Consider the following 23,654-nt stretch of genomic DNA (forward strand, 5'->3'; position numbering starts at 1 on the left):
TCTCTGCATGGAAGACTTTAACTTTTAATACTTTATATGCACTTGTTCTAATTATTCTTAAGTACTTATACTAAAGTAACATTTTCAGTACATGACTTGTACTTGTAACAGAGTATTTTAACAATGTTGTGTTTACCTCAAGGTTATTTTGAAGTGGTCTACACAGTGGCCAAAAGTCACTCAATTCACCTTTTTCCCTCACACAAAACCTGATATAGTTAAAAAAAAATAGTACAAAAAACATAACATGAAAGTGTGAATTATGATAACATTTTGTTGAAGAACCTGAAGACATTTCTACATTTATGATAAGTTTGTTTGGAGGTCATCATCATCCACATGAGTTCTGTGCAGCTGCAGGCTCGGGCCAGCTGTGTTGACATGTTTTTCCTTTTATTCAGTTTATTATCACCATACACATAAAGTATCTAATAAAGTCCCACTTTTAGGGAGATAGCTGTAAACAGCTTAATTGTATAAAAGATTGATTACTGCAATACTACTTTGAATATTCTAGCAGCTCTCCAGTCCCCGGGAGTGTTTCCTCCTCTGGTCAGGTGACAACATGCAGATTATTGTTTCTTAATGAGGTCAGAGCATCTGCTGCAGGTGTAGGTCAGGACAACCAGCAGAGAAGGGCTTCCCCCAGCAGACTGCCAAGCAGCACTCAGTGAGCTATGAGCTGTCCTGCCAGGAGGTCACTCCTCTGCAGGCTTGGGTCAGTTTAATCAAGTTTCACAAGAACAGGCAGGAATCGGTTACGGTTACAAGGTAGTAAATAAATTAAAGATGCCCACAAAAAAGAAAAAAACAAGACAGAGCACAGAGGAGGAAACCAAAGATGTAAATGACGAGGACACAGTGGATCAGGAACCAAAGCCCAAGAAGAAAAGTAAGCAAGTGCGTGATTCAGAGGACGCTGGAAGATTAAATAGGAAGAAGAAGTTTAAAGACAGCGATGAAGATGGATACAATTCGGACACATCAGGGCCGGATGTGAGGAGCATCAGAAAAAAGGGGAAAGATAAAGAAAAGGTCAAGAAGAAAAAGAAAGCCAAAGAGGAGAGCGGGGATGAGTTAAGCAATGACTCACAGATTTCTGATCATGAGGATAACAACAATGACTCCAAGAGTAAAAAGAGAGGAGATAAACTACCCGATGTGATTGAGACTACTAAGAAAGGCTCAAGGAAGTCCTCGGTCAAAGATAAGATGGGGGCAAAGGATAAAAAAGCCAAGAAGAACTCGGAGATAGATGAAGAGCATGCAGCTGGGGAAGAAGAGGAAGGTAAAAAGAAAAAGAAAGAAAAGAAGAAGAAAGGGTCAGTTAAGGGAGATAGTGATGAAGACACCAAGAAGACAAAAGGAAAGAAGAAGAAGGTTGAAAATTATGTTGAGATCTATGAGAATGAGCTTTCCAACTATGAGCCAGAAAAAGTTGAAAACTACGAAGATGAGTATCACAAAAAGAAAGGTAATTGAAAAGTTTTTATCTAAACCTGTAAAAAAACCTGTACAAAAGGTTGATTGTGGAATTAAAAGAATACATTTAATTTAAATACTCTCTATAGAGAGAGCTATTGTTACATCATAAATTCAAGGGCAATTTGATGTGAGTTCTGTTCGAGGAAATACTCAGAGTAGAGTTGAATCATTGATTGCATTAACTTGATTACGATATGCCCCAGCTGTAATGGGCCCATGCTTTGGTTTGATGTTCATAGTAACATAACACCTATTCTAGTGTATCACCAGTATGTTTTCTTCAACCTACAGCTATATGACACCTACCTGTCACTTATCTTTACACGTGGTGGTTTCACATGCTGATGAGGGGTTTCACAGTCTTCTAAAGTTTATTTTAGACTCTCACTCTTTATATGTAAAAAACTTATTTTAAGGCCACACTCTACTATTCTCTCACTAACACACAAACACACTGGCAACATGCACTCCTTACACTAACCCTAAATTAACCTTTAAATGTCAGGCCTTTCCTAAATCCATCATCACAGTGGAATCATGGCAATTCAAACTAAACCTTTTGTCTATTGTTATTTCTGTAATAAACCTATAAACACATGTTTTATCTAAAAATCCCTCTATGATTAATTTATGTTCTTAATGGAAGAGAGAATGCATTTGTTTTACAAAGTACACTATTATCAATATCTCTTATTTAAGGGTTTGAGGGTTTATTCAGAGGGTCATGGTGTTTGCCATTAATGCAAGATGTATGTAAGTAGCCTCCATTATAGTCATTATAGAATTTGATGGTCAATTAGAGTCAAATTTAAGGTATTCAATTTGAGTCTGTTTAATTTAATGGCCAATTTTAAAGTATGTCACAAAAAATATATATTTTCTAAGGAGTTTTAAAACATGTAATTCTCATAAGAATAGAAGTATTATTACAACAAACACATGACACTCAGATTATAGCTGGTCACTGGATATCACCCTATATATTTACCTTAGCATCCTGCTGCACACCTGTTATAACACACTTTCTCTTGCTTAATATATGCTGTACATTGGCTTTTGTTAAACGCACCTCCATTTGTATTATGTCTATAAACCCTCCAGTGTATGAGGTGGTGACCGTCACTGGCGATGAGCGAGGAGCAGGCACTGACGCCAACGTGTTTATCACTCTGTACGGAGACTATGGCATCACCCCCAAAGTCCACCTGGCAAGCAAGTAGGTCCTGTTCAAATATGACTCTGTGGGGTGAAATGAGATTTTTGTCAAATAAACAAAAAAGATTTAATCTGATTTATCAAGCTGCTCTAGCCAGAGGCCTTAGACCCAATATTTGATATGGTACTTGATGTAAATACTGTGTTTTTTCCCCCCACTAACAGCACAGAAAAGAGGTGTGTATTTCTTAATTCAGTGGTGGTGGTTGTGAAAGAATGGCTGCTGACTGTGTGCTGTGATTTTGAAGTTAATGTTGCATTTGGTTTGCATGACTGCATGATTGCTGCATGATTTTGTTTGCCTCGCCTTTGTGTTGCATTATTAGTGCATGTGGAACATTTTATTTTTTGTCTAGATTTTTTTGTTGTCTGATGAGTGAAAAGATGCTAAAAATCATGTTGGTCGTCACATTTCAAGTATCTTTTGATTTCAGGAGTCGCACGGCATTCGAAAGGGCCAGAACTGATGTGTTCAGAATTAGAACTCACAATGTTGGATCTTTGAAAAAGATAAGGTATGTCAGACTGAAGACGTTTCATACATGATACTGTCTGTTTTTCAAAATAGCACATACTAGATATGGACAGCTTTCAGCTTGACCTAGACTAAACACTGCTGGCCTTGGATCAGATCAGGAAAGATTTGTTTCTTCCCCTGAATTTGTTTAAAAGAAGAATGAGATTTATTAATCTAGCTTCTTCTGTTGCTTCAGGATTGAGCATGACAACACGGGCATGAGCCCCAACTGGTTCCTGGACAGAGTGGTGGTGACGGATGTGATCAGGCCTCACCTGAGGTTCTACTTTGCTTGTAACAACTGGTTCAGTAAGGTGGAGGGAGACTGTCTTTATATCAGAGACCTTCTGGCTAGTATGGACCCCATGGACATTCCCAAATGTATGTATACACAGATATGAGTATAAGTATATATGCGTTACACTTTAAAACCTGAGTATTACATACTAAATTCCCTTTTTTGGAAGGTTTGTTATTTTAAGCATTTCAAAATCCTCCAGTGATTATTAAGTGAATCAGCCAAAAGGTGTGAATAAAAAAACAGCAATATTATTTTATGTTAATTCACAAAGTGGTTGCTTGTGGTTGACGTAGTATTTAGCTTTTTTTTGTATAAAGTTTGTTTTTAAATTTTTCTTTTAAGCTTTTATTTTTATGTTTACAGATAATAAGTATGTAGTGAGTGTTTTCACTGCTGATGTAAAAGGCAGTGGAACGGATGCAGATGTCTTCATCAACATCTTTGGGGAGTTTGGAGACACAGGTAAATAACAGCACAACAGGTAACGTGTGTGCTCAGGTAATGCACTTACTTCCAAACTGAATTCCAGCTTAAATGCAGTTGATTCTTTTCCAGTTTGGCATTTATCTCATAGAATTGACAAATAATTTCGTTGTTTAAGGTGAAAGGCGACTTGACAATGACAAAAATAACTTTGAAAAGGGCAAAGAAGACAAGTTCACCATCGATGCACCAAACTTGGGCAAAGTGAGAAAGATCACAATTGGCCATAATAACAAAGGCTCTTCTGCAGGATGGTTTGTGGACAAGGTAAGACAGATATTGTTTACAAGACTTTTTCTTTAGGAAGGTAGAAATAGTTAATTCATTTAAAATGCATTAATACATTCCTTCTACAGATAAATAATAACAAGAATAACTCACTTTCACTGTTTACATCATGTGTTACTTTAGTGATTTACAGAAGATCTTGAAACACGACTCTGTCATAGTGTCTTACTATACCACATTCTGCTCAGCTCTGCAGAGGTACTTAAGATATGTGATCACATACATTGTGCTCAAGTGAGAGATGAGTTCAGTCAAACAGACAAACACACACAGGACACACATGTTGTCATTCTACCCTCTGTGTAAAGAGAGACCATGACCCATTAAGGGATTGCCTTACAGAAAACAGACAGATGAGTCGGTAGATTTGTTGGTGACTGCAGCACAGACTGACACCAAAGATCAGCGGTAATGTCAACAGTAATGAATCATATCCCATTTGTATTGCACATGTGCTGCCGTTAAAGTTCACATGGATTTGGGAGTAAATATGGTCTGTTAGCAAAATAATTATCATTGGTGCTAAAACATGTTTCAGTTATGGTATGGTATATATATGTTATGTTTGTAAATTATTTAAGTTGCTTACACTCTTAACAGGCAAGTCTTACAGTATAGAAAGTAATAATAAAATGAGCAAAGAAATTGTATTTAGTTTATACAGTTCATAAATGAATTAGCTGCCGATATACAATTATACATTTAATTTCAGAAGCATCAATCAAATTATGTCATTAATAAGAAAAATTATTATAAACTTTTCATATTTCATAATATTATCTACAACAAACACGTCTACAACTACTACAATCACACGTTGGCTGTTATTACATTCTGATTTACTTTCTTTACAGGTAGTTGTGGATGATATCGGAAACAAAATAGTGTATGAATTTCCAATCAGTCGTTGGTTTGCCATCGATGAGGATGATGGGAAGATCCAGAGAGACATATTGGTGGGGGGGAACCAGCCCACAGGTGAGAAATGTGTTCCTGAGCCTGGAATAATATCCTTACATAAACTTGTCTTCATGTCAGTTAATGCAATCATGGCAAGGATGAAAAAGGTACTCAACACTTGACTATTTCCTCAGATTTTTTTGCCTCATTTTGGAATAATGATCCGCCTGTCTGGTCTTTAAGGAAGGAATTTAAGACAATAACATTACTGCTCCCAAGGATCAGATCATATGCTATTTCTCTTTCGTGTTTCCTGTGTGAATATCAATGTTTAGATCTAGTTGATCTGCTTCCTGCTTCCTGCTCAGTAGGGTGTTAGGGTGCCATGAACCATAGTGACCCGCTGGCAGATCCTCTGATAGCCTGACAAGTAACTCTACCCACCAGGTATTGTGTACAAAGTCCAGATTGTCACAGGAAACATCCGAGGTGCTGGGACCAACTCCAAAATCCACATTGTGATGAACGGCTCGAAAGGCTTGAAGAACAGTGGCAAGGTGATGAGAAGATAACGCAGACAATTTGTACTTAATTTAAGAAAAACAATGGCTGCAGCAGTTAGTTTTCATTTGTAAGAATCTGTAGATAAAGAACTTGGACTTAACATTGTAATGTTTGTTCTTGTAGTAATCCAGACTATTTGTTTTGCTTCAATGTCTTTTGGTGCTTAATGGTCATTGCTTTCGTATTATATTAGGACTGCATTACCCCAAACTATTGAGGTCTGACCACTACCTACGAATGTGATAACATCCCTTCTGGGTACATCACACATTGGATGAACCACTGTTTCCCCTATCTTTTCTTCAATGTATTTGTATCCAGGTGTTTTTGGAGGGAGGATCGTTTGAGCGTGGCCGGACAGACATCTTCAATGTTGAAATTGCTGCGCTCCTCAGTCCCCTCAGCAGGGTCACCACAGGACACGACAATGAAGGAGTCAGTGCTGGGTGGTACTGCGAGAAGGTACAAATGCACACACACATGCAAACACTAAAATGTGGCAATTTACTGTGAGATAACTCAACTGAATCTATTTCTCTCCCGTAGGTGGTGGTGTACTGTCCGTTCACAGGGATAGAGCAGACCTTCCCATGCAGTAAATGGTTGGATGAGAAGGAAGGAGATGGGCTGATAGAGAGAGAGCTCTATGAGATGGTCTCCCTCAGGCAAAAAAGACAGAAGAGTAAGTTGAATGTCAATCATTATTGCTAGTCTGCAGCAGCAGTAAATGCTGTCATTTCACCTTTTATTTCCTGAAACACTTATCAAACATACTCAGAACTCCATTTAAAGCTCCATCATATGTATCATACATTTGCATAATGACTCAGTGGGCAGTCTACCTTCAGCTACTTTGTAAATTAAATGAGTTGTTTTTCCTTTATACTTGTAAAATGAACATCTCTTTTAAAGAAAGGTAAATGGTCAGCGCAATTTTTATGTACTATACTTGTTTTCTTCTGGTCCACAAACATATACAGCAGAGTTTGCTTATATTGCATTAATTATTTTCTGTCCACCTAAAGGTTTTCCTTTACTGCCTTATATTTATATTCATTCACACTTCACAAACAAGGATGACATTTCAGGGGCTGCACTGAAATGTTGAGGAGTAGAAGTAGCCAAACTAGCTACGCTCTTGGCCCTAACTACTTCCGTATACTCAAAGTTACTGCTGGCCCCAAATTTGTCAAGGAAACACTTATTAAACTGATTCTCCTCAGAGCACCCGTGGTCCTTGTGGATCTGGACATCAGACCTGCCAGGTGCCGGAAGCGATGCAAGTATCTCTTTCCAGGTGTACGGAGAAAAGGGCAAAAGCGATGAGATCAGACTGGACAACAAAACAGACAATTTTGAACAGGGACAAGTGGACAGGTTTATGGTTAGTTCATACCAAGCACATTATTCTCAGCAATTAGATAATGAGGGTTTGTAGGAAACTTTTTATCCTGATGTGATCTTATAGGTTGAGCTGGCTGATTTTGGAAAATTGACCAAACTCCGTATCTGGCATGAGAAGAGAAATCCTTTTGCAGGATGGCATCTCAGTAAGGTGAAAATAAATACGTTGCTAGTAATTTGCTGTTAGTAATTTATTCACATTCTAACTAATATTGGTATGATTCTGTATTAATTATATAATGTCTAAATATGCACAGTTGTAGGCATGCTAGTGAACATGAAAGCAATGATACTAAGATGTATTATCCTCAGTTCATAACAGACACGGAAAAGCATTAACAGAGTATCAGAGTTTTATATATTTTATTCAAACACAAGGCAGAAATAATTTATGTGCATACAATTTTTTTTATTTTTTTTACATCTCTTATAAATGAAGGATTGTTCATCTTTGAGAGTTAAATGTTAAAGACTTTAACAAAATGATAATTCAGACTTCCCCTTACATATATTGAAGCTTTGTATTTTTACAATTAGGCAACTTTGATGAAGACATTAACAAAAGAGAAGTATACGTTTCCTTGTGAGCGCTGGCTGGACACAAATGAAGATGATAACGAGGTTGTGAGGGAGCTAACTGCCACAGGAGACTTTGTCGCTGAGCCGCTGCCTGGTACGTGAACGCACCTGTCTTCACCACGAGCAACAGAAATCTACTTTGCCAAAGATCGAGAAGAACGTAAAACCTGATTGAATTATGTTATCCTGTTCTGCAGTGATCAAATACAGAGTGACAGTTTGCACGGGGACGGTCGGCGGCAGCGGCACAGATGCATCTGTTTTTCTAAATCTGATTGGAGACCAGGGTGATTCCGGAAATCGACAGCTGGTCAACTGCAAAAACAACGTCAACAAGTTTGAGAAAGGAAACGTGGGTACATTCAGAATTTCATTGTTAAAGCTTAGTGAAATATCAGGAGGGAAAACTTATTTCTTTGTCCTCCAATTCCGTACCTGTAGCATATTGCTTTCTGTTTCTGGTGTGACAAATGTCACAGTCAAAAACATGGACTTCACCCCAATAATCATTTGGCATTAAACCCTGATGGAGTCTGCCCAACCAGTATATTTCATTAAAATGTTTTATATGTATAAACTAGACTCTCCTGATGTGAATACTGTTCTGTAAACTCTAAACAACTATAGCGCAAACATTGGTAACATATATTGAATAATTACAATGGTTTTATTTACTGCTGAATGTGATGCTATTATTTTAAATTTTTTTGTCCCTCCAGTTGGATGAGTTTATAGTGGAGGCAGGAGCCATTGGGCAGATTCGCAGGGTGAGGATTGGACATGATGGCAAAGGTGGAGGCTGCGGCTGGTTTCTTGATAAAGTGATTGTAAGAGAGGAGGGACAGGCTGAGGCCCATGCTGTGGAGTTCCCTTGCAACAGGTGCATTAGTCTTAGTTAGAAAATGTGCTGAACCGTTGTTACGACCACAGGTGTGTATATATGTAATAGGTGAGAGTTTGTTCATTTCAGGTGGCTGGACCGCAACGAGGATGACGGACAGATTGTCAGAGAATTAGTGCCGTTCTCAGATGGACAACGTCTTTACAGTAAGTAAGAGGAATCTTGAATGTAATTTCAACATTTAAACTTAAACTCCCCTTGATGCTTATGTTTGTGTCCCTGTGTGTGTCAGACGTTGACTATCACATCGCAGTGAAGACAGGAAGCGTCCCTGGGAGCAGCTCCGACTCCAACGTGTTCGTCAAGCTCTATGGAGAGAAAGGCGACACAAGTACGATGATGCTGTTGGTCTCTGCCAACAACCTGGGGAACTACTTTGAGACGGGTCGCGTTGACATCTTCACAGTGGAAACTTTTGATATTGGACAGGTGACACAGTGGAGGCAAAAACATATGATTTGATGTTGATAGTACTATGAGGAGCTTTAGAAATAATGGATTAAAAGAACACAGTCAAATATTTTGGTGTTCTGTCCATCCTAGGGTGACTCATGCTAACAATATATGCTGTCAAAGTGCGTGTAATCCTTTATTTAGCAAATTTAGATATTGTCATCCATTTAATCTTGTTCTAGATCAACCGTCTGATGATTGGCCACACCAACGAAGGCATGCGAGCCGGATGGTTCTTGGACAGCGTTCTGCTTATGGTTCCGGTCCATGGAAAGCAATACATGTTCCCCAGTCATCGCTGGCTAAGTAGGGATGAGGCTGATGGCAAGACAGAGGTGGAGATCTATCCAAGCGAGGTCCTGGACATAGAACAGCGTAGGGCAATATTCACACAACCTCCCACCATTAGAAGAAACTACATATACACACAAACAAACACAGCAAATTCATGCTGACATGGTGGAATTCTTGTAATTGGTCCTGTATTTTAAGACTTCAAGACTTAGAAATCCAGGAGTCATTTTATTAAAATTATAAAACACTAGATGTTTTTTCAAAAACTGATCTGCTACAGTCATATCCTCTCAAGGAATATTGTCAACATTTGGGCCGTTATTCTTATATTCGTTTACCAATTTTGGGATTACTACTTCCTTTGACAATTTTTTATATTTACTTTCCAGTGATTAACTATGAGGTGACATTAGTGACTGGAAATGTGACTTTTGCTGGTACCAACGCCAGAGTGTTCACCCAGATCTACGGGGACAAGGGGAAGACAGAGATCATCACGCTGGAAAGCAGATCCAACAACTACGAACGAAACACCACAGAAATATTCAAGGTATCAGAGCTTAAATATCACTCTTTCGTCGGCTCCAAAATGCATCTCAGTAGTTCAATCTGAAACCCAAAAAAAGTTGGTGTCAAGATGTTATATTTTGAGTTAAAATATTGCAACTGTTCCCCAGATAGAGGCCAAAGATGTAGGGAAGGTCTTCAAGATCCGCATCGGTCACGATGGCTCAGGTATCGGATCTGGCTGGTTCCTGGAGACAGTGGACGTCAAACATCTAATCATGGCCTTGGTGCCCAAGGAGAAGAAAAAGGAAGACAAGAAAAAGAAGAAGAAAAAGAAAGAAGATGCGGATGAGGAGGGAGGAGAGGAGATGCAGGAAGTGGTCCTGAATTACCATTTCCCCTGTTCGCGCTGGCTGGCTGGGGGAGAGGAGGACGGCGAGCTGGTGGTGGAGCTGCTGCCTGAGGATGCAGAGGAGCTGGAAGGTATTAAATAAATATAACAACCCTGTAAACGGCACAATGGAAAATGCTAAAGAACAACAATTTTTTTTTCTTCTAGTATTTGAATTGTACAGTAATACCAACCTTATTGCTAACCCCTAAATTGTTTAAAGAAATACCACACACAGCTTGGTAGATATGCTAGTTCTGCACAGATGAATCAGGGATGAAAAACTAATATAATTTAAGTCACTGTTGCATTCTTTCACACATGTTTAAATCTTGCAATCCGTGTTGATGTTGTAGACATGCATGATTAGATTTGACACAGTTTCCTGGCCCACATATGCGACAGGTTAAAGAGGTGTCAGTAATTCATCCACTGTATTGTCTGACAGTCAACACCTATGAACTGTGCGTCTTCACTGGTGACATGCTTGGTGCCGGAGCCGATGCCAACGTCTTCATTAACATTTATGGGGAAAATGGAGACACCGGAGAGCGCTATCTGAAGAACTCTGACAACATCAACAAATTTGAGCGGCGGCAGGTATGATGCGTTAAACAAAGAGATAGCCATTACTTTATAAATCAGCTACAGGTAAAAGTAAGGAATAAAATGAAGTATATCATTTATAATTCATTATTGCAGACAGCAAAGCTGAAATATGCTTAGAAAAAATGTCACTATGATTCATAAACGTGCAAAACACATTATTTATTATATTATTATTATTATTAGGCTGGCTCACATTTTTACAAATATTATTTAATTCACTTAGATACACGAATCAGCAGCATAAAAAGATTTTCGTCAGATAAGGGCAGAAATATTTGTTTGGGCCTGGATTTCAAACACAAAAAAACATTTTTAATTAGGGTTGTACAGTTTCCTGCTGACAATTAACCAGCAGCTCGTCAAAAACTCAAGCACTTTGACGCAACATGAGCCTTGCACCAAAGTGTGGGTGGGCGTATATTCTGGTAGGATTACAAGCTCTCCTGCAGGCAAGCCAGCTGTGACTGAGAGCAGCCGTGAGGAGTCCTCTGTATCATTGAACCTGTCCTACTTTTACTCATTACCTAATCCAAACCTGTGAATTATTAATCCATACATTACACCTGGCTCTGTTGGAACATAAACCTTGCGCTCGCAGTAGCCTTTTGTCATTCAGTGAAGATCATTTTTATAATTGTTTCATTATGATGCTTCAAATGTTTAGTTTTTTGTTGACACTGTCATAGTTTGTTAATTCATTGATACATTTTAACAATGAGGTGTTTATAACATTCTGCCCCATAACAATAGGAATATCTTTCAGAATTAAAACAGAGAGATCCGCACACCAAGTGGCTTCTGTTAAAAGGATTATTATTGCCATGTAACGATTCTAGCACCAGGCCCTAAAATCCTTGCAACAGGGGCTACTTTGAGTGTGTATATCTGTTTTCATTCTAATATTCTGCCAACCTCATGTGTTTAAATTGGAGGACAAAAAAATAGAAACACCTCTCACTATATTTTAAAACATAACGACCAATGTAACAATGACCTTAGTAAAGCAAAAATGCCCACAACATATTTGAAAATGTTATTGTCAGTAACAGAACAGTATATCCGGTATGCTAAATTTTGCAGGAGGATGTTTTCATCGTGACAGCTGTTGATCTGGGTCCTTTGAAGAAGCTACGAATCCGTCATGACAATACTAGTTCTTATCCGTCTTGGTACCTGGATCGTGTTGAGATAGTGGACACAAAGGATGATATGACGTAGGTGAAACCAACATGCAGTTAGCGTGGGTTTTGTTCAGTCATTCAGTTACCAAGAGAAAATATCTTAGTCTTCAGTGAGAGTAATATTTTCATGTAATCAATAAAACTGATAGTGAGGTAATAATTTGTTGTTAGTGCTGATCAGAGGTACTTCTTCTACAGGTACTATTTCCCTTGTACCCGCTGGCTGGCAGTGGATGAGGACGATGGACAGATAGCAAGAGAACTGGTTCCTGTGGACGAGGCCTTCATGAGGAAGGATGAGGACGAGGAGGGAACAGGCGCAACTCTGGGGCTCGAGCAGAAATGTAACATACTTTCAAAACTGGCTCATGTCTTAGTAGAAGGACAAGATAAAAGGGAAGCCTGCTCCAGTATTTATCTAAGTACTGGTGAAACAGCAGGTGTAGACAAGAGCAAAGAGGGACTAGTGTATTAGTGGAAAAATTAAAAGGTTTCAAGTACTGAATTGTTTAATTTGATTTTACAGCCATGTCCACTACATATACTATCAAAATAAAAACCGGAGATAAGAAGTATGCTGGAACTGATTCCAACGTCTTTGCCATCCTATTTGGAGAAAATGATGACACAGGTACAATAACTCACCAGCATTCTGGAGGCCTGTGGTGGCGTCATGCTGTATGTTATCGGCTAAATGATGCCAATCTGAATTCCAAAACGTTTTCATGTCACTCACAGGGGTCATCAACCTAAAGGCTTGTAAGAACTATAAGAATAAGTTTGAACAGGGGATGATCAACGAGTTCACCGTGGAGGCAGTGGATTTGGGCGACCTGGAAAAGCTGCGAATTGGCCACGACAACTCAGGTGGGGAAAGAAAAGGCTCTACAGACCAAAATTAAGCAGCACATGATATGAAACTGAGTAACATATGACTGTTCTCTCACAATCAGGGGGTTCATCTGGTTGGTTCCTGGACTGGGTTGAGATTGACGCCCCCTCTCAGGGTCAGAGACTACGCTTCCCATGTGGCCGCTGGTTGGATAAAGGAGAGGATGATGGGGCGCTTGTGAGAGATCTTTATCCCGCTGAGTTACAGACTGAACTCTACATGCCATGTGAGTGAACAGCTGTGGAAGAAGTACTCAAAGCCATTAGTGAAATTAGCAATGTGCTGAGGGTAAAAACTTCCTTTTATGCAAAGTTTTACTCGGATAAAAGTGTGGAAGCATTAGCAGTAAAAAGTATCTAAAGCACTCTATCTGAAGAAGGGTGCTTGTCAGATCACTGTCTCTTTGATTCTGCCTTTAACAAGTGTCATAATGTCACTGTGGTAGGCCTGCATTTTAAACTTCACCACTGCAACAGTACTTAGCTTCTTTAATTACACGTGAAACAGTCACTGCAGTTGTAAATAATGTGTTATTTTCACCTTTAAAAAACAATATTGCATATTTGAATATGAGGTCAAATACTGCACCAAAGTTACGCTCAACACTCACTAACTGTAATACATTCAAAAATCACAAAAAAATAAATGTATAAAGACAATTTTATTTTATATTATTTTATTATTATGACATCTTCAGAAATATAAACTTTGCAATTAACAAAAATTACTCTAAGCCCTAATTGCTTATTGCATAGCAATTAGTTCATATATTATTATACTCGATTATAATGTATGTTGCAAACAAAACCTTATTAAAGCAACCACTAACTACAGCCATCACATTAAACAGTAGAGCAGAAATTATATATGTGCAATATTTCTCTCCAAGTTTATTGTGGAGTGAAATAAAGTCTAAAGTTTTACAAAATGTAAATGACCAATGTGCCAAAATACCCTCATCACAGCAGCCATTTTGACATGTTATAGCAGGGTAAACACAGGTGTAATTGATTGGTCCAATGCCATTTAGTATGTCACAGCCATTCCAATGATCCAGCATGCACAATGCCATAGCCCTGGCCCGCCTTAATAGAACAGGGCCATAATTCATGTTATTCATTACATCTACCTGTGCTAACCCTGCAGTGACATGTCAAGTGGTTGCTGTGAAAAGGTCCTATTTATAAGTGTTACAGAGCTCCTATATCGTATGCAAAATATGATACATGTTTTTATGTTGCTCACATTAGATATTATATATTTTTGGGGACTTCAGTGTCTCTGTTCAGTGCCAAAACTGCACTTAAATGCTCCAATAACTCTTAGTCTAAGCATTTGAAACGTATAGTTAAATTGTAAATGTACATCCTCCATCTTACTTGTATAACAAAGCTGTCATCTTCCCCTCAGTTGTGCCCTACGAGATAAAGATATACACCAGCGATGTGTTTGGTGCGGGAACAGACGCTGATGTGTTCATAGTCTTGTACGGACGTAAGGGAGTGTGCACACAGCAGAAACACCTGTGTGTCAACAAGAGAGAGAGACGTCTTTACTTTGAGAGGGGAGCTGAGGACATGTTTATTGTGGAGGTGAGCTTGTGGATTTGGACTATACATCCTTGAAGATGGCGTCTTCAGCTCTAAACACTGTGTTCTCTCTTTCCCAGCTGGAGGACGTTGGCGAGGTTATCGAGAAAATCAGGATAGGACACGACAACAGGGGCACCAACCCAGGATGGCACCTCGACAGAGTGGAGATCAGGCGACAGCTCAGGAAAGGAAAGGTAATAAAAATCCACTTGAGATTATATCTGCTTGGATAATTGCATAATTTAGAGTTTCCTTGTCTGTGCCCTCATTAAATTATTAACAGGTAATAATGTAACACCTTAACACCAGATACAGCTGGGCTCAGTTCAGGGATTTATTTTCTAATTGCAGGGTTCAGAAACGACCATATTCCCATGTGAGTGCTGGCTGGCCAAGTCTGAAGATGATGGGGAGACGGTGAGGGAGCTGGTCCCCTCGGACATCATCACAGAGAAACTCCTCAGGGATGGGAAGCTGAAAAGGACTGAAGATGAGGTGGAGGACGCTTTGGAAAGTAGGTTTACCCTGATTTCAATGGTACAATGTAACTAAGTACATTTACTAGAAGTACTGTACTTAAGTGTAGATTTCAGCTTTAGTCCCTAGTTACTGCAGAGATTAAGATAAACCATTAAATAACCTAATAAAGTATGATGCACTGTTGTAGATTAAACCATCCAACAGTAATTCAAATTTTGCTGCAAACGTGCCATCTTGGATGCCCCTTTGGTAGATAAAATGAGGATAACATGCTAAAGTGTCCTTCTAGGACAGGGTTATACAATTCATATTCAACGAGGTATATTGAAGTAGCTTAGTAAATGTATCAATGTCTGTATGTAGTCAGCAACTGACTGGTAAATCAAATAAAGAATGTTCAATTGAAAAATATCTCCACTCAATGTATTGTCAGTTTTCAAGTTTAACTGGATACATTACACATACTTACATAATAAATAAATGTTCTTCTCTCATTTCAAGTTAAATATGTGATGCATTTAAGAATAGAGTACAAATCAGAAAGCTTTTGAAAAAGTTTAAACCTAAAACAAAGTACTACATTTTAGAAATTAACTTAACTGAATCTTCTTTGCCATGCAGCTTTAAATTCAGTTAATTTAGGTTCGAAGTGATGTCAACCAAAAATTCCCAAGGTATTATCTCATCTTCTAAAAAGAGAAATTTGTGTGCAAGGACCATATCTGTGGTTACTGAAACCACTTGTTCCAGCCATGTTCCCCTCTCCGCTTACATCATTGTTGGGCAGTGAATTAATGTGTTAGGATTCTGATCATATGTATGTACGTTTGCTCAAAAGATTTGTGCTTTGTCTCTTAGTAGACCTTCACATTGCCACTTTTAATTATCATTGCGGTCTCTGAACATGAGACATACTGGTTTTGAACATACAAGAATCAGTCCATTCTTGGTTGAAGGCTCTGGTCTCACTGTCCACTTTCCTCTTTTTGGAGCGAGCCATGTGAAATAACTTCTCTGACTCACTTACTTTTCGGTCTCTCGACCCGTCTCTCCCGTGTGTGTAAATTTTAATAATTTCTCAATGCATATCGGAATACACATATTCGATTGGCTAAGAAGCATCATGTGAGGCGGTTTACAACCATCATTGGTCGGTGTGTTTCCTGGAGCACTGGACGAGTACCGGAAAGACTGGAAAAGCTACAGCAGTTAAAAAAGAAGCGCTCCGTCAAAATGAAATAATTCTCAATTATATATAATTTGTCCAGCCAAGTACATTGTGTATGTTAACTTAATTCATGTTTGTGTTTTTCTACCATCACAGTTCACATGTACAACGTGTCTGTGCGGACAGGTGATATGTATGGAGCAGGAACTGATGCCAACGTTTTTCTCACCATCTACGGAGACCTGGGAGACACAGGAGAGCGCAAACTCGCCAAATCCGAGAACACCAAGAACAAGTTTGAGAGAGGACAGGTATGTAAGAAAAGGTGTGAGGCGTGTCACATCACTAGTGGTGTTTAAAGTTATCAAAATGTGTCACATTCTCTTTACTTCTTAGGTGGACAAGTTCACAATTGAGGCTGTGGACTTGGGCCAGGTGTTTAAGATTCTTATTCGTCATGACAACTCCATGATAGGCGCAGACTGGTACCTTGACCAGGTCGAGGTGCTGGATTGTGAAACAGAAGAGGTGTACATGTTCCTGTGTGAGCGCTGGCTGTCAAAGAAGAAAGAGGACAAACGCATTAAGAGGACCTTCTTCGTCAAGGTTTGTTAAACTTGGGGTAATGGTTAGGTCTTTGTATTTTATTTCCTTTTATCTGCACCTGCAGTAAAATGAATTATGCAATGTAAATGAGTAGATTATTTGTCTCTTGTGGGTCTGGTTCAGGGGTATGAAGGTGAAAGAAATATTGATCCAAATTCCAAGAAGATGCTTCAAGCCAAACTGGGACTAGACAGAAATGCCAACAAGAAGAAAAAGAAGAAAAAGGTGGCAGTGGTGGAAGAGGGTCCAAGTAAGGCCAGACAACTTTTCTTTGTGTTATTCATGATAAGGTTGGAGTATAATGAGAACAGTGTGCTTTTACAAAATTTCTCAAATCCCTTATTGAGAAAAGACAGCAATCTTTATTACATATCTATTGTTATTGTCTGCAAGTAGTAAACCTCTGGAGTATCTCACAATGACAACAAGACTTGTGCGCTTGCACTGATTGAACAAACAAGATATATCGTGTTTATTAGTGAGTTTTAGAGGTGCTTATTGTTACCCTAGGACAGAGCCAGGGCCAGCTGTTTACCCCAGTGTCCAGTCTTTAAGATATCCAGCTTCTGCTTTATATTTACTGTCAGGACATAAGAGTGGTATCTAACTCTTGGAAAGAACCCAAATAAGCACATTTTCCAAAATGTCAAATGTTAATTTAACTTTAACTATTCCTATGCTTCTCTTCCAACCAGTCATCCCCTATCATTTCACCTTGTCCACTGCGATGGAGCGTGATGCCAGCACGACAGCCAGGATCTATGTCATCATCCTTGGCCCCAACGAAATGGAGACCGACCGACTGTGGCTCGACCTCCCTGAGGGAAAGAAAACCTTCGAAGCTGGCACCATGGAGCATTTTGTGTGTTATGGAACTGACGTAGGAGAGATCAAGAGGGTGGAAGTGAGAATCTAGGACTGTCTCTGTTGCTAAATCTGTGAAACTGTCTTCTCTCAGCTTCCTCCTCAGATGCACTGTTGTTAAAAATTTAAATAAAGCCATTCTAGCTCGGCAATAATTAATTATAGCTGTGCCTTCTGGTACCTACATCAAACAAAATCAAATGATATATAAATTCCCAGTCCTACCTCTCTCTCCCTCTCCCCTCCCTCCTCTTCCCTCCCTCCGTCCCTTCCTCAGCTCGGCCATAACGGTGTCACACCAGAGAGCTGTTGGTTGGTGGATGAGCTGTTGGTTGCTGTGCCAACCAAAGGTATCAAGTACAGCTTTCCATGTAAGTGCTGGCTGGCTAAAGACAGGGGAGATGGTCTGACTGCCAGACTGTTCAATGTGCTGGACTCCAGCACGATCAACATTAACCGCAAAGTGAGTCATAGCACCTAAAATTTGAAACCTTGGAAAAGTTCCAGCTAATATGGTGTATAAAAACAGAATTAGTCCCTTCCTTATCTGTATCATCTATTACTGTATATTTTAGGTCATTTATTCGGTAACAGTCGTCACAGGTGACACTCAGTATGCAGGGACAGACACCAGCATTTTCCTGACGGTGTTCGGAGCCAATGGGAGCACAGAGGAAATGCTTCTGCCCAAAAATGAGGACAGGTTAGTCCTCAACATAACATAACTTAACATACTGGAGCATTTAGCTATAAATATTTCCCACAGGAGTTGACAGAGACCAAAAACAGAGCTAAAAGAGTGAACACTGGGCAAAGATTAATCTGGTGGACAGAAACACGTCTCCACATGAATGATAATGTTGGTCCATAAAGGCTGGATGTGTAAACAGTTATTAAAGGTTTAAACAAGACTTTTGTACAGATTAAACAAACAAGATGAAACATGTTAATCTGAGAGCTTTAGAGGCGCCGGTAGGTTGTTGTTGTGTTAAATTAATTAGCTGCTGGCTGTAGCTAGATAGTTGGTGTTCAGACATGAGAGTGGTATCAATCTTCTTATCTATTATTTCCATTTAGGTTTGAAAGGGACCAAGAAGACACGTTCAGTTTGGAGATTGATGACATTGCTCCTCTGAAGAAGATCAGAGTTCGGATTGATGGCTCTGGAAGTCGACCTGACTGGTTTCTTGACAGGGTAATGTAAATACTACCAGTACTGCTAGTACTGCTAGTAGCACCATCATTGTTAACACCTATCAAAATATAGTATGTAATAAAGAAAGATATAAAGGTATTTTTATAGGTCTTGAGAAAGGCTAATATAAAACCTTTTGTGACTATAAATGCCTCAAGAGATAATGACTTCAGTCACCTTAAATTTGGTCTGAAGATTACAAGATGGAAGGTACAAAAAATCTGTTGGTGTGGAGTTAAAAAAATGCCAGCTTACCAGACCTTTATGCTTGGTACAATCATATCTTGTTTAACTCACTAACACTATATATATACAGTACCAGTCAAAAGTTTGGACACACCTTCTCATTCAACTACTTTGAAGAATCTAAAATATAAAACATATTCTGGTTTGTTGAGCATTTGTTTGTTTACCACATAATTCCATATGTGTTCCTTCATAGTTTGGATGTCTTCAATATTAATCTACAATGTAGAAAAAATAAAAATAAAGAAAAACCATTGAACGAGAGGGTGTGTCCAAACTTTTGACTGGTACTGTATATATATATGAATAAAATATTTTAGATCCTGATGCGGAACCTGAACACAGAGGAGATGTATCTGTTTACCTATGAGAACTGGCTGTCAAAGACAAAAGGGCCAAAGAGGATAAAGGTGTGTGAGCTGGCAGCTGTGGTGGATGAGGAGGAGATGGTGGAGACAACAACCTACATCATCCAAGTCCAGACAAGTGATGCCGGAGGTGGGTCTCATAAGTTCCTTATTTAATTTCTAGAACAAAAGGAGAAGAAAATTCGTTTTTTGGCCCTTGAAAGCATTTTACATTAACAAAAATACTCCTATTTGAGGCAAAATACTTATATATAGTATTACAACATGTAAGGTCACAGGGTATTATAGTTGCACATGTATTTGGCCATGTTATAGTAGTATATATGCAACATTATAAGGCATATATAACAATCTGTTTTGTGCATTAAATGTCTGTGATTTCAGGTGCCGGCACTGATGCCAATGTGTTTGTGATTGTGTTTGGGGAGTACGGAGACACTGGGACGCTGCCTCTGAAGGAGAGCACCAACAGGAACAAGTTTGAGCGTAAAATGAAAGATGTGTTCAGATTTCCTGACATACTGAGCCTGGGCGAACTGTCAAAGGTTCGAGTGTGGCATGATAACAAAGGTGAGGAGGAAAGAAGCAACAGACAACAACTAGAAGGATCTTTGTTCTCTAAGACAGCATATTTAACCTGATTTTGATGATTTGTCACAAAGTTTTTTTTTTATTATAATCTCAGTATGATTATGGTATGGTTATTAATGAACTATCATACAAAAATATTAGAAGTCATGCCACCAAAAATGTGGATGAAGTGTCAGAAACTACCCTTTCTGCATAATGGGTTTTAACATAAAAAGAATATTCTTGTTTGGTAAATTCACTTGTTCGCTTTTTAGCTGAGATTTAGATGAGAAGTTCAATACCACTTTCAGACATGATAGTGGAGTCGATCCTCTCATCTAAGGTTCGATGTCAAACTATTCCTTCAGGAGTTCCTCAGCCAGTTTGATATATTGTTTGTACCATCAAAACAAATGGATTGTAAAAAGATTAAACAGAAGAATACACATCATTGCTTTTAAAAAATGTTTATGTATTTAACGGATAAAACCTTTGTGCTCGTGCTGTTAACAGGCCCTGCTCCTGGTTGGCACCTGGACTACATTGACGTGAAAGATGAGGCCATGGATCAGACATTTAGGTTCCCCTGCGACCGCTGGCTGGCCAAAAATGAAGACGACAAGCAGATAATGAGAGAGCTGGCCTGTGCCAACAATGACTCTATAGACCTCAGTGACAAAACCAGTTAGTAAAAATGGGCATAACTCTGTGGGCATAATTACAAGATTGTCAGAGATGAGCGACTTGCAGCTGAGTTTGTCTCTCTGCTTTGCTACAGAATATGAAATTGCCACAACAACTGCGAACACAGACGATGCCTCCACCACAGAAAACGCCTGGATTGTGTTGGAAGGAAGGAAAGTTCGTTCCAAGGAGTTTGTTCTGGAGAATAAGAAAAAGAAGTTCTTAGGGTAGGTCTTCAAAGGGAGTCTAGGTGCCTCGGCTCACGGTAAAACCCTATTATGTGGCCTTACATAATCTCCGCTCTCTCACGTTTTGTTTTTCTACCCTCTTTTATCTTGTAGCTTCACTTTCTGTTCTCCAAGCCTCTGCTCTCAGGAGAGCTAATCCCATGAGACGCACAAGAGAAAAACTCTCTGACAGACCTCTGAATTTAACCGTTCAATGCTCAGAATTAAACCCCGCACAAACTGGTCGTAACATTTGTGTGCCCTTTCACAGCGGTGCCACCGACACGTTTGAGTTCTCGTCAAAGCACCTGGGGGAGATCGCTGGGATCTGCATCGGCCACATAACAAAAGATGGAAAGAAGGTGAAGAAGGAAGCCTTCTGGCATGTCATGGAGGTGGTGGTGACAGAACGGGAGCTGGGAAACAAGTAAGTTGAACCTCACACATCCTGCATTATGTTAAAATGTCAAGGCGAGGGACTTAAACCTTCCCTTCTGTCTAGGTATTTCTTCCACTGTGATGCACAAATCCCCCTAGCAGCCAAAAAGGACCAATTCCTGACATTTGAGTGCTTCAAGTCCATCGAGAGCTTCGCGAGCAAAGTCCGCAAACTGGTCCCTGTCAAGTATGAGATCATCGTCATCACGGGGGATGTGAAAGGAGCTGGCACGGACTCCAACGTTTTCATCAGTATCTATGGCGTCAACGGTGACTCGGGCAGGCGTCATCTGCGGCAGAAGTTCCGTAACCTTTTCGAGCGAGGGCGAACGGACCGCTTTGTTCTAGAAATGCTGGACCTCGGGGAGCTGCTGAGGGTCAAAGTGGAGAACGACAGCAGCGGCTCCAACTGTGGGTGGTATTTAGAGTGTGTGGAGGTGACCAACACAGCCAACTCAGTGACAACCATCTTCCAGTGCGCAAAGTGGCTGGATATTGGTAAAGCCGACGGGCAGATTCAGCGAGTTCTTTACCCCAAATATTAGGAGGAGGATGCATGACGCAAATAGTGGGTGAGCATTCCTTTGTAGAAGTTTTGTTCTGTGAGGAAAGATATTAAATGAACAGACCAGAATGTACTTTTATGTCAACTTTTAAAGGAAACACCATTGCAGTCTTTTTATATTTTGTGCCAACTGTTACAGTTGCCCCTCTTTGGTCAGCCTCTTTAGGATTTATTTAATAATAAAATGTAGATGTTTATGATTGTCCAATATGTAATGGCTTTGTTTTGGAACACGTTAAGCAAAATAATCACAATAATGTTCACAAAGTCAAGTTATAGCCCAGAGACAACATATTTTTAAAGCTGTACAATCTCATAAATTGGCAACTGAATTAATAATCATTTTTTTAATTAAATTTTTTGATAAGGATTCCCTTAAGTTTGTTTTTTAAAGAATTGTGTGTCATGACCAAAATGTGTAAGGATACGGTTTCTGAATTATCTTGAGCGTATAATTTGCATTTCTTTACTGTCATAAAAGCCGACATGTACACCGATACAGATATATCTGTAATAAGCTAATATTGTCCAATATATGGAATTCAAACTGTTGACGGTTGAGTATTTCTAAAAGAATGAATGAATGAATGAACACCATTGATTACATTAGTTCTCAGCATTTTTAGGCAGTTTATTTGAAAAACACATACAAAAAGATCATATACAAGACAATAAATAAAAAAGAGACAGAACAGTTTGGGTTAAGCTATGCAACTTTTTGCATCATCATTAGTAATAAATACAGTACAAAATCCACCCAGAGTGAATCTAAAGATTTTCCACAATATTCACTGATCATGTTATTCTTCATTATGATTTAGCTATTGCTTTCATATTATTGATACATACTTCTACTTTTCTATAAAATACTCAAGATCATAAAACATTGCGCGGTTACAGCAAAACAGCAGTGTGTTGTACAAAGATGGCCACTTCCCTTTTTCACTGGCAGGTTAATAATCAACATTTTTTCAGCAGCAAAGAAACATCTGAAATATTCAAGAAGGTACAGCATCATAATAAACACATCTACAGAGCTACTCCCACATACACATAGGAAAACCTGAGAAGGACATGCATTAAAAAGCTTGTGCTTTAAGTTCTACTGTTCATTCCGGTTCATCAGCTTGAGTTAATACTATGGCTACTGTCCAGTTCGCTCTGGAGTAATGGGGTACACTGTGGAGGACATGGGGTAAGGCCAGTGAGAGCACGAAATGAAATAATAATAAGACCAGCCAGCTTCGTTCCAATCCAATACATGTTATAATAATTTGAAGGATTAGTAGAGTATTAATAAGAAATGCACACCGAAAAAACCTAGTTAGCTTATTATACCCAGGTGTAAATCACGCTATCTATATTGTATAACCACAGTACACCAGAAATTTGCTCAATAAGACCAATGGCTCAAGTTAGCATGTTAGATACTTCCCAAAATCCCACACAAAGCAATCGCCAGCAATACATAAGGACAAATAATACAGCTCATTACGTGGGGCCTAAAATAAGAAGCGCAGAATTGAGATCCAGATACGATGGAATATCATGAACATGTTCAAAATAAATGAAATATCAAAAATGAAATAAAATATGACTGATTATGGGAAACGAAGTAGTATCGTATAACAAAAGCAAGCCAATTGTGGCGCCATTATAAGACGAAAAACAGGCTGTACCCAGTCAT

The 23,654-nt window shown here is 39.1% G+C and overlaps 1 protein-coding gene across 1 annotated transcript; it reads left to right on the forward strand.

Annotated features, from left to right (window-relative positions):
• The first annotated feature begins 789 nt into the window (after window positions 1–789).
• loxhd1b (lipoxygenase homology PLAT domains 1b) lies at window positions 790–22,244 on the forward strand. Its single transcript, XM_054611020.1, has 43 exons — window positions 790–1,474; window positions 2,587–2,701; window positions 2,866–2,877; window positions 3,135–3,215; window positions 3,414–3,598; window positions 3,882–3,980; window positions 4,120–4,268; window positions 5,144–5,267; window positions 5,637–5,746; window positions 6,075–6,215; window positions 6,300–6,435; window positions 6,977–7,137; window positions 7,222–7,308; window positions 7,695–7,830; window positions 7,934–8,088; window positions 8,456–8,616; window positions 8,707–8,783; window positions 8,870–9,066; window positions 9,273–9,465; window positions 9,774–9,934; window positions 10,062–10,374; window positions 10,731–10,882; window positions 11,972–12,105; window positions 12,271–12,416; window positions 12,599–12,703; window positions 12,811–12,939; window positions 13,026–13,190; window positions 14,375–14,556; window positions 14,634–14,750; window positions 14,908–15,070; window positions 16,361–16,515; window positions 16,601–16,810; window positions 16,934–17,060; window positions 17,506–17,714; window positions 17,952–18,137; window positions 18,250–18,377; window positions 18,752–18,869; window positions 19,436–19,613; window positions 19,868–20,053; window positions 20,567–20,737; window positions 20,832–20,964; window positions 21,236–21,391; window positions 21,467–22,244. The coding sequence occupies exons 1-43, from the start codon at window positions 790–792 to the stop codon at window positions 21,945–21,947; spliced, it is 7,209 nt and encodes a 2,402-aa protein (XP_054466995.1). The 3' UTR covers window positions 21,948–22,244.
• The last annotated feature ends 1,410 nt before the right edge of the window (window positions 22,245–23,654 follow it).

Source organism: Anoplopoma fimbria, chromosome 13 (genome assembly GCF_027596085.1).
Source record: "Anoplopoma fimbria isolate UVic2021 breed Golden Eagle Sablefish chromosome 13, Afim_UVic_2022, whole genome shotgun sequence".
Taxonomy (NCBI): domain Eukaryota; kingdom Metazoa; phylum Chordata; class Actinopteri; order Perciformes; family Anoplopomatidae; genus Anoplopoma; species Anoplopoma fimbria.